The sequence below is a fragment of the Anopheles darlingi genome, chromosome 2 (assembly GCF_943734745.1).
Source record: "Anopheles darlingi chromosome 2, idAnoDarlMG_H_01, whole genome shotgun sequence".
Classification (NCBI taxonomy): Eukaryota; Metazoa; Arthropoda; class Insecta; order Diptera; family Culicidae; genus Anopheles; species Anopheles darlingi.
The window spans coordinates 69,283,557-69,295,672 of NC_064874.1; the positions used below are offsets into that span (position 1 = coordinate 69,283,557).

The 12,116-nt window shown below is 46.6% G+C and overlaps 1 protein-coding gene across 1 annotated transcript in view; it reads left to right on the top strand.

The window, feature by feature from the left end:
* Positions 1 to 656, top strand: part of LOC125952396 (ras suppressor protein 1) — a 2,239-nt gene extending 1,583 nt beyond the window's left edge. The window contains exons 5-6 of the mRNA XM_049681849.1: positions 1 to 33; positions 106 to 656. The exon at positions 1 to 33 is cut by the window's left edge and continues 215 nt beyond it. Coding sequence (XP_049537806.1) covers positions 1 to 33; positions 106 to 199 — 127 coding nt within the window. The 3' untranslated portion in view covers positions 200 to 656. The remainder of the gene's footprint in view (positions 34 to 105) is intronic.
* The last annotated feature ends 11,460 nt before the right edge of the window (positions 657 to 12,116 follow it).

Here is a 12,116-nt window from a genome sequence, read left to right on the forward strand (position 1 = left end):
GCTGGAGTATATCAAAACCGAGGCCTACAGGATGTAAGTATTTTGCGGAAGGAGCTGCCGAGCACGCATTTTAATCCGTTTTGTGTCATTCGCTCTCTTCCATAGCCTCTACAACCGGCATGCATCGAACAGCAAATCGGCCGGAAATGTGCCGCCCAAGTCGGACAAATCGAAAAAAGCATCTCGTGCCCGATCGTAAAGAGAAACTTATCGTTTTCAGTGTCAAATTCGCAAGCTGTCCCTCCGGGTCTCGGAGGTATGCAGATGCAAAAGCGTCTCAAGCAAAATGTGCAACCGTTTGTACGGTGTCGTCGGAATGCAGATTACGAGAGAACGCTTCAGTTTGAGAAAGATTTTATGTTTAAACTTAACTCTACTAAACACGTTCGAGCCATGCCTCTCGATGGTGCAACCTTTACGGAGGTGCCGTCTCGTGGTGCAGATTGGCACATAGTTGTAAACTAATTTTAATTAACTTTGTTGTTGCCAGCAGTTTCGGAATAGTATTAACTGGCTGCCCGAGGGATTGCACCACTTGTCAGTTGCATCTTTCCGAGCCGATTTTAGTAGTGCCTTACCGATTGCTAACACTACGCAAAGCGTTGCAAACTGGCAAAGGAATGCCATTAAAATGATAATAAAATGGATGTGTCTGAAACTAATTTAACAACCGGGGTACCTCATTACTTCGCTTCCCTCGCGCGATTCGCCGTCCAATCGTCGGTGACACAGTTTTTATGTTTCCCAGCATTATTTGTTGTTCGTACTTCTAGTGCTTTGTTTCTCGGCACTAGCACCAAGTGTTCATGAGAACGCAACCGATCATTTTGAGTTTCTCCTTCCAAGTTTACTCCGATTACTTCCTCTGATTGACTTGTCGTTCGGTGCTTCTATGAAATTCACGTTTTTCTTTGGAAACTTCTCGTGCGAAGTGGTACAATGCGTTGCAAACTTCTTCTGCAACCGGGAACCGTTGGAATTGGGATGAGGAACTTACAGCGTCCCATCCCTTCGAAACCGAAACCAATCCCAGCTAATTAGCGAAAGTTAATGCAATTGCTTGTGTGCCGGTGCACGTGCACTATTAATTTCAATTGCACCCCATTGGCAAGCCATTCTCGTGACCGCAGATGCTGGCGCTCAACGCTCTATTTCACTTCCACGAAATTCTGGGTGAATAAAGGATCGAGTGACCGCTCCGAAAACCTCAAAGCAAGTTAAAGAAACTTTGGTCATCGGAAGCCGGATGGTTGGGAGATGTCGGAAATGGATCGATTAACTGTTTTGTTCAAGCCAATTTACATTCTCCTCGAGGCGTACGTCTTTTGTACTACCACAACTTGGTCAAACGTTGTACCAAAACTCTTGTAATGGAAAATTTTCTTACGTCCATCGTCTTGCAGTACTGGCTGGGATTAAGTTTCTAATTTCTCCGAATGACGAACCCTCGGTGTTTAAAGTTTCCTTCGCAACGGGGTTGTTCCACGAGAACCCGGGGATGTAGCACCGGCTGCTTGTCTGGTCGATCATTGCCGGTCGTTAATTGAATACTAAACGTGAACGTAAAGACCATCGAAGTGTGCAGAATGTTACGTCAAGAGTGATGCTTGCCGCCAGGGCCAAAGGACTTCCCCCGTCATTCGCCGTCGATTCAACGGCTCGGTGCCTTAGGAATGTGCAACGTTACGGTATGGCGCACAAGTAGGGCAGCGGGCATAATAATTTAAAGAATCGCGCCGCGCCACGTCAAGATGAAGTGAGGGCCAAATTGCAACCTCTTTCACTGCTTATTGGCATCAAAATGGCGCCTCCACACTAAACGGTCAGCAAACGTTCAGCAAACGCTGCGCTTAGGCAAAGCGGCGCGGGGGTTTGCTGACGGGGTGGCGGAAGGAAACGCTGCCATAACGCTTCGGAAGAATAAAATAATGAAAGGATGATCATAAAAATTAATTATGCCGCTGCATTGAAGAGGAAAACGGCCGGCGTAAGCCGAGTGTGGAGTGGGGAAGAGCTAAAGAATGAGAAGGAGCAGGACGCTCCGAAGGCATCCGAAGATGGCGTAATCGTGCTTGCTGGAACGTGCCGTTTGGAGGGTTTTCACGTAGTGCTGCTCAGTTCATGTTTTTCCATCGTTTATTTTTTTCTTCTTCGCTTCTCCTTTCAGAGCTCGTCGCTTGCCATTTGCATCGAGTCCATTATTGTGGGCCACAGATGGTGCACAGCCAAGCGCGAGACACCGACCTCCTTCCTCCGGTCAGGTCGACCGGAAACGGGATTCCTTCCAGGGAAAGGGATGCTATCGGCGGATAGCAATAAGAATCGTTTAAGGTTTCGTGTCAATTCCTACATATGGTGACTCCTCCTTCACTGATGTTCTGTTGATGATCGTCTATCTCCATTCGAAAAGGAAGATGCAGATTAGCAAAAGTCGTTAAAAAGTTTTCCGGACCGAAACCCTAAACTGACCCCTCGTGGTTGGAGAGTTGCCGAACCGGCATTACACACCTCGTTGGGCGACGAAGGATAATCGGTGTCCGCTGCCACCTGAAACCCTTGGGCCGGCTCTTGGGGATAATGTTTTGAGGTGACCACATGTGTGTGTTTGTGTGTCTAGTGTTTAGTGGGAGTGCAGCAGCATTTTTCCGGTTCGATTCACTCGGGCGGTTGGGTAGTCACTACTAAATCCAAACTGAATACATGAAGACCGCGGCGTACCGGAGGTCGAAGAGGCTTCTGATCCGTTTTGCAGACTTTGACTCAAAGCTCGTTAGGATGTCCGGGCGCATCTGTCGGTGCCGGTCGTGCAGCTTCGTCGCGCGCAAAGGGTGAAGGTGAGCGATTTCTTTCGGGGAGTCCGGGATTGACGAGGAAAGTTTGGAATTGATTTTCCACCTTCCCCAGCAATAGCCCAGTGGGTGGGGCGAAGACTGAGAAAAGTGCAGCTGCTGCTGGTGCTTCTGGATGGGCTGCTGGGAAAAGAGCATCATTAGTGTCGCTCGTCCGTGCCATCTCGCATCGTCCCGGACGATGTCAAGTGATTTACTTTTGTTCGGATGATATTTCGCCATTCCTTGTGATCGAAGTGCATTGTGAGGTGGTACTAGTGCGTGAAGGTTTACGGAATTAAATGAAAATAATGATCCGGCGATGGTTGAAGTGGCGTCGACATCGCCACCTCACGTTGTACCACTTTTGCGTGATTCTGTGCAGTTTTAAGCGGAGTCATTACATTTCGCGATCAACATTCGTTTTTGATAAGATATTTTGAGTTTTTTTTCATAAACATGTGTAGGATTGTACATTTCTCTCTTCTAATGCGCTATCGAGTTTATCAAATTTGTCATTTTACTACAAAGTATTGGGATAAATTTGGCAGTCATTTGTTAGATTTTTGTTAAAAGAATAAATAAGAGAAGTATGTTTGAAATATTGACAGCAGTCAGTGTTTCTGGTTTGATTGTTAGACTATTTAATTGGATATAAATTAATTCGAGAGGTTTGTATCTTTAAGGACTCAGTAAAATATAGTTAAATCGTACCTGTGACACTAATATTTGATCAGGTTTTGCACCCAGGTTGATCAGGTTTCTGGGAAACTGAATCGACTGTTTACAATGTAGAATCCTTGGAACCAACGATCTTTAGGAACTTCACTCATTTGCAAAGTGACGAGGGAACATATTAGATGAAATTCGATTCTAAAGGAATGATAATTGCGCATATAATGAAGATCAGCAACACCGCAAGTGGCAAAACATGTTCAAAGAAGTTCTAGAACATTTTTTGCTAACAGATCACCCTGCCATAAGCGCATCGGTCGCATTTGATGACGTTCGCTGTAGCATTAGCCTGAGGAAATGTTGGAGAGCGCGATTCCTATTTAGTTTTTGGACTTTATCTCGAAACAACAAAATCTTCGTAGTTTCGCTTTGTATTTAGGTAATAGGAATACTATTCCGATACTAGATGTATAAATTATGATGTAATGCCAAAATTTTTTGGACAAAAGACGGTGTCCACACTTTCTCGCAAACGAAATTGTTAAGGAACCGAACGGTGGTAGAAGCGCTTTGTAAAAAAAAAGTAAAATACGCTGACACACAAAGAGTTATAATTGGTACGCAATTGTTGAAGGAATACATCCATGGAAAGAGCTGCTAGAGGATACCAGGTCGAGGTTTCCGTTTTTTCCCAATAAATTTAATTACTAACGAGACCTGTTCACCTTTTACTCATAATAACACTCATCTCGGAAATATATTTTTATGAAATATTCTTTCATAGGAATGGTACAATGAGAGCGCCTGGTGGGCCTAGGTAGTAGTTATCCTCTGACCACACAAAACTCATCACATCAGCCGCACATCACATCGATTGCCAATCGATTCGAAAAAGTCAATTCAGTTGGCGGGCCTTTCAAGTGCCGATACCGATAACGAGCTTCAACCGACCGAACGCTTTCGCATCCAAACGCAATTAAAAAAGACTCTTCAATGAAGGACGGACCGCCGCAGCCGCATCGTAGAGCATCGGGTGGAAAGAGGCCGCCAGCTGCCAACCGTACTGTCCGAGGGGCTCATTTGATGCATCGACGCGTCCATCATCAACGCCATGGGCACCGCGTGTTTGTGTGTGTGTGTGCGTATGTGTGCGACCAATCCAACGACCATTGACGAAGTGTGGGTTGAGGGTTTACGATAATGATAAATTATTAATCATAATCAACGAATTTCCCTCCCTCTCGAAACCCCTCCCCCTTCTCGCCGCCTGCCTGTCTCCAATGGAAATGCATTTTTCATCTCGAACCGTCGACTATGCGTCGATGTGGATGTGGAATCGCCGAACGGGCGAACACTCCCTCCGCCCAAAATCGAAATTCCGAAGCACCGGGCATCGGGATTCTGCAACAAAGAGAAAATTTAATAAATGATGAAATAAGAATATAATACTTTGCAAAATAAAGGCAGAGGGATGCAACCGTCGCGGCCATCGCGAACCGAAGCGGGTGCTCCGTTCTCGCCAGCTGTTGAACTACCAGACGGAATGGTGACGGAAGGGGGTTCATAAAATGTTTAACAACATTTTTATTGAGCCTCGTCCACCACCGCGAACCTTCCCTCGGAATCAGGGAATCCTCAACCTCTGGGCCAACCTCCAAAGACCAAAACGGGGAAAAAGGACACAAAAAGAAGAAGAAGAAGAAGCGAGAACCAAAATAAAAAAAAGTAAAACAACGGTGAAAAACCGGAAAAACCAACCGGACAAATTTATCAATCACCTGTCAGGTCGATGCCAGGACGAGCTGCTCGTTCAACCACCCCGTTGGCCGGTCACCCCGCCATGCCTTTTGTGTCCATTCTACGTTCACCGGCGTGGTTGTATAGCGCATGAGTTCCAGGCGTTTGAATGGAGCCAAAAAAAAGGATGTCGACAGGGCGGTTGTTGCCTCTCTCTCTCTCTATCTTTCTCTCGCTGGACCAATTTCTCAAATTTTCCTGATGCGCCAGGGATGCCAAAACTGTCCGGTGAGTCATTAACCGTCGGTGCGGGGAACGGAAATGAAGCCACTTACCCCGGGGGCAGGGTAGTTCTGGAAAGGGAGGGTATGGTGGTGTGTCCTGGCACTTCAAACACTCGGGCCGGGCGGCGGGCATCACGGAAGTGGAAATGAACCGGAGCTGCACTCCGGTCCGGCCTTTCGGTCCAGCCACGGGGCGGCTATAATCATCACCTCGTTGATGGCGTCCAACACACACAAACACACGCACACATGCATACTACTATTTCATCTCGCTTTAGTAGCCATTTGATTGGAATCCCATTTTTCCCAATATCAGGCCCACGGCCGGATTGTTGTGCACTCGCCTCCACCATTTTTTCCTCCGTTCTTTCGTTCGATCGTCCGTTCGTTCGGGTTTTTTTTGTCCAATTCCTCCATATGGTGCGTTTGGGCATCCTGCCCGGATGCCCTGTCCAATCCGGCGGCCTGTCCAACCGGACATGACATGATGAAGTGATGATTTTGAGCTGCAAAGTGTCATCGAGAGCAGCGGAGGTACGACGGTGCAAGTTTGCTCCCTTAATTGGATTATAGTGCCCTTTGATCGCATCGAGGCTCGTCCGGTCGTTCCGTTCCGATGTTCTATCCACCCAAAAACGGCCCGAAACGAGAGGAGAACAGGGGATTTGGGTTCGAGAGTGACATAAAAAAAGGTGCTCGGCATATAATTAGCAAAGAGAGCGAGCCAATTACAACGCGATAAATGATTGTGCGTGTCCTAGGCGTTGGAATTGTATGTGTTAATGGACGCCGTGGAGTGTCCCTAACCTCAATTTCGGGCAATGCAATTTATTCACTGGACGGTGCGCCTCCATTGTCATGATGTCAAAATCGTGATCTCTCGTGTGGTTGCCGTAGTAACCAGCTTTCTTCGCTTGGCAGCAATCGGACGGGAATAATCAAATTGTGTTGCCACCAACACACACACAAGAGGGACAAGCCAAGTATCCAGTGCATTTTCCCCGTTATCAACTTTCGCCCGTAACCTCGGCGCCGTGGAAAGTGAAGGACAAAAAGCGGCCACCGGCATCAAAGGACAGCAAGCGACCAGAGCCAGGGCCTGTCCGGCGTGGCTGCAGAAGTGAAAAATCGGATCATTTTCTGCGCTGATCAGCAGCACCCGGTACCAGGCACCCGGCTCCCGGCAACCAGCAATCTGGTGCAAAATGCCGGCAAATGTGACAAAAAATCCGATCGTTTGGTGTGGTGGGAGGTTGATCCAGCCTGATATAATGAGTTTTGGAACCGCGTCCCGGCGTTGCGGCTCCTGCTGCCGGTGCGTACGGTTCAGAGTGGGCTCCCAAAAAAAAAGCTGGTGAATGTTGCGCGCCGAGTTTTCCACGCGTTTTTTTTCCTCCATTCCTTCCTTTTCCGGACGCTCGTTTTTTTTGTTCTCTTTCGCCCGTTCGCCTTTTGCCGGTCACGACGAGAGCTACGCATCTTCCGGGGCTGGCCACATATGATGATGATGATGATGATGGTTGGTGGCGTGCTGGCCGGAAAGGTGCTCCGACTTCGGCGTTCATAAATCGAATTAACACGGTCAGCTAACGGGAAAATTAACTTTTATCGAGCCGCCGGTCGCTGGGGGTGGGCCGGCCAACGCCACTAGCACTAAGCGTCCAGAGCGCCCGGCCCTTGTTGTGATCGGAAAAATCTGATCAATTTTCCGACAGCCCCACTCCCGCCCCCCCAGTATTCTCACTGTGTGTGTGCAAAGAAACAAAAAACAAAACTGGAGGATTTTTTTATTGCTTCGGATGTCTGGCGCCGTGGATTGCTGGATGGATTTTAATAAATTTTATTGGGATTCGATTGCCTGGACGCAGGAGTGCGTGGGGTTTGGCCGTGAAAATCAATGAATGATTTGGCACCCCGCGGGGGTGTCTGCTTTGTGCCAATCGGCCACCTCGCTGATTAATCAGCCCTCCCCCAACCCCGGAAGTCTCCGTATCCGAAATTATTATTATTATTAGTGTTTTATGCATGTTCCCGTTCGTGTATGTATGTGTGTCCATGCAGTGTGCGCGCACACATATTAGAAGCTCGTCAGAGAGAAAGAGAGAGAGAGAAGCTCTATAGCGAGGCGTCAGGGTGGAAATGGCATCGGAAGCGGTCCGCAGCAACCGGAGGAGAACGACGCAGCAGTTTTGCGCGTTCTGCATTTTCTGCGTTTTTTTGTTGTTGTTTTTGCATCATTTCGCTGTTCCATTTCGCAGCATCGAGCGTCATCATTTATGCAGTGCTTTTCACGCCACCGTCCCCGACACACGCACACACACACATACACGTCACACCCCCAACCAGAGACCAGACAGTTCGGTTTCGAGCGTTCTAAAATCGCGTCGCGAGGTCGCGCACCGTTGCGCGGGGGATTTGTGTTTTAACTTTTGCTGTTTTTTTTACAATTTTTAATGCTGGCCCTGGTGTGGCGTTGTTGCCGCTGTTCTGTATCAATTCTGCACCACCTCTACCTCTGCCCTCGAGAAGCCCCTCGGCTGGCTGGTTGGCAAGCGACGAGCGTTTTTAAGCATAAGCGACAGCAACATGCGCCTCCAGCAGTTGTTGTTGTTGTTGTGGGACACCTTCCAAGGGTGGAGGTGTGGTGTAGCGGAAGGGGGATGATGTGTTGCTGCTACGGTACCGGTATTCTGCCAGCCAGCCAGGTTTTTCCGGCGTTTTGTTTGGCGCTGCTCTTTGGCCAGTCCGTGAAGCAGATGCATTGAACATACATTTCGCTCCGGTGGAAAATAATGGTAAAATGAGGCGAGGCAGCGAGAAAAACAAGAAACACGAACAGTACACACAATGCGACAGTGAGCAGCAAGAGAGAGAGAGAGCGAGAGAGCGAGAGAGAGAGGACGACGTGAAATGGACACAAAAAATCTCGGAACGAAATCCCTCTGGGGGGAACGCGCTAGCTTCCGGGTACTGTGGGAGGAGAGGAGGAAGAGAGAGAGAGAGAGAGAGAGAGAGAGAGAGAGAGAGAGAGAAAGAGAGAGAGAGAGAGAGAGAGAGAGAGAGAGAGAGAGAGAGAGAGAGAGAGAGAGAGAGAGAGCGGATTGTCCACCTCCATCGCGGTACGGTACATCATTTCAATAAAAGCAAATCAACTTCAACATGGACGCGGTGATATTATTTAAATGCCATTATTATTGGCTTATTATTGGAGTTTTCTCGCCTCGGGTGCGAAATCCTGGCGCATGGACGGTTTTTTTTCTCGTTTGTGTAGGGGTGTGTGTTTGTGTGTGAGTGTTGGTGTGCTGCTCGGTTTATGTTGTGTCCGTTGGAGCGTGAAATGTGAGCGCGATAAATAATTTCCAACCGAATGGCGGCGATGATCAAACGTTTTCGTCGTCCTTGAAAGGTCGATTGGTTTTGTGAGGCTGTCCACGTTGTGTGGAATGAACGAACAGGGCAATCGCATGGTATTGCTGCAGCAGTTCTTAAGGACTATTCGGTTGTTAGCTGGAGCTGAAATTTGTAGCGTAGTTTTAAATGTCGTGCGATGATAATGATTGACTCAATTATTGCAATGAGTGTAGTTGTTTCTGTGGACATTCTTCCATTGGCCTAACGTATGTCCTTCGAGTATCGACGAATTTTGGGGAGACAGTAAATGAGAGCTTCGTTTATGATAGATGTTGCTTGTGTTTTATGAACTAATAATGAAGCTGAGGGACAACTCAATTTTACAAATGGAAGTAGCAGATCAACGACCTGCAGTTGGGGAATACAATAAGAAATTGATTGGCTGTGAGAATACAATTGTGGACATGAAATTTGTTGTAAATAATCAAAAGCTTAAGCTTTTGGAGGTCTATGGTCTGTAACAAGTGAGTGAGTTGAAAAGTATAAGAATGATGTTACACTCGTTAGTCCAGAAGTACTAAATGCTGAATTACATCTGGTTTTTAAAATGTAATTCATCTCCGCTTGTAACAAATGTCGCATCTGTCTGTTATTGTTTTTAAACTACACGAGTGTTCGAGGTTTTGGTTCCGAAATTAATTTCATTCTCGTTTCTCGTCTCATTGAAGTAGCTATTCTTTTGTTAATGTTGCTCTGGAATATTGCCGTCACAAATGAGGATCAAACTAGTGTGCTTTATGATTAAAATCAAATAAGAAGCCAACAAATATGTAGGGACGATACTTATTATGTGTGCTTTCTGAACTTATTGATGAGATGAGATTTTTTTTATAAGTACTTTGAAATCTTTTGATTTTATTTTAATAGGTTAAGATTTGTTTTAACTTGATCCCTGTGTTTGATTTTGTCTTGTTCTTCCACAGAAAAACTTTCAGTTTGTGGCTCGATCCTGTTGTTTTCCCAAAACCGAATTGCAAAAGAGTTTCTTCACAAAAATGTTTCTTCAACAAAATGGTTTTAAGTGCTATATACTCCACCGTAAAGCTATAAAACTTCTGCTAATCAACCTTTCAGCTGGTGGGGAAAATCTTGCAATGATCAACCATCTGTAGCATGCCGAGGATCAAGCGGATTGAGAACATCGAAGCACCCAAAACAACTCGTTCTTCATTCCTCGTTCCTCGAGACCAATTCATTTTAACGATATTTATGCCTTCCACTCGTTCGAAGCAAGGTAGTTGCGGGTGGGGTAATTGTATTCACGTTCGCGTAATTTCCCCGATAAAGTGCAACATTAGCGACCTGTTTGCTGCGTAAGCGTCTCGCCGAACCAGACCAGACGTTCCCTGCTGCAAATCGGATCCTATCGCTCTTCACCGTAATTGGCCAGCAATGGGCAACACTGATGACGACCGATGGCCGATCAAGCTAGGTAAAAAAGAAGGCATCAGGAACCGCGGAGCTGTACGAGTTCTTACAAGTCAAGGCCCCCTGACAGCAGCTCTGGTCCTGACTTATGTGTTGTCCATTTGTTTCATTTTCGTTTTCAGATGATTTGCTCCCCAGCTGCTCACCCTGCGCCTTCCCCCGGCTACGTCGCTCGACATTCCAAGGTTACGGTTCGGTGTTCGGGATGAAATCTTTCGAAAAATTGTTCCCGGCCCGACCGACTGAGCGACCGATTCCAATATTCGTGGCACGTAGTTTTCCAATTTATGACACCGAATCTGGGTTCGGTCTACAAAGCCCTGGGCAGCACCGACACCGAATTGGGGTGGCTCTCCCTCTCGTTACGCCTCGAGCTTTCTTGACGCCCGTCACGGCCGGGAGCGGGAACTGGGGTCCGGGCTAAATGACGACGACTCCAACTGGTGCCACCATCTTCACCATCTTGGGAGCGGCCACCAAAGTGCTTTCTGGCATCGTTTTGCGCACAAATTCACCCCCCCCTCATCCCCATCGCATCCCCCCTCCGGCCGGTGGTTGGCGCTATCTGTTTCGCACGAACATATATTTTATTTCTTTTATATGCGAACGTATATGGTATCCGTTTGGCGTTGGGTTGTTCCGGGCTTGTTGCGACTCGTTGTCGTTGGCTCAGATGTTTCCACCGCGCCTGCCTGTTCCGGTACCGCCGCGTCTCCGTTTATGACAGTGACGAACACTTTCGCTCTTCTTCTTCTTCTTTTTTTTCTTCTGACGTTATTGTCGTTGTCGCTGTTGTTGCCTCATTTGGAAAATCGTGCGTAATTTGGTGTCGTAAAACAGCTTACCTTCTCTTCTCTTTTCCCTTCCCCGGTGCCTTCCTGGGGCCGGGTGTCTAACACCTTGCTTAGTGTGAGTGACATCCTGGGGGGGCGGGATTTGATGTGGCGTAAATTATGAAATCTATTTTCCTCGCACATTTGCGAATGATTTCACCTGGTGGCGATGGGGTTTTCGGGGGGCGACCATTTTTTCCCTCCATTTTCGTTTGGGATTGTGTCGAGGGACCGGTCAGGCACTCTGAAGGGTTTGTTAATCAGAGAAGGGCCGTATCAAGAGGCATTTAAGAGGTTTTAATAGGGTTGTTCTCGATTTGTGTTGAGTATCAAACATGATTGAGGATCATGATCATACCATTGCTTAATGAAGGTAATTAATCCTTGATTATAACAACCTGTAACTTTACCATAAAAGGTAATGTTAATATTTTTGACATTATCTCTGGTAAATCGAATCATTTTAATTCATTTGAGGATTTTTGTTGAAAAAAAGCGGATTCATTTTGATGCTTTCATACTGTTTTGATTACTTCTTCTTTTGTGTGATTCATTCCTTTGTCCTTGGCTTTGAACATTGGCTTTCCACTTCACAGCGTACTTGATTTGATATTATTTCAAAACATTGGATGAACACCTTACAGCTCCAATGTATACTTCGATGAATTCGATATTCTTACTATAATTTGATCATCATGTGCAAAGAACGCTTGGTTTGTGCAAACCAAGGTTGGATTGGTTTATTAGCTATTTTGTCTTCCAATGGAGATTTGTCAAATGGTATAAGATTGGCGATAATTGTGGTTAGAACAAAAAATTACGGTACGTTAATTCTCTTGGCATACGGTAGGTTGATTCTCTTGGCATGAGGCGTTATTTTTTAGGAATAATTCAGATTGAATATCTTTTCCATCATAAAT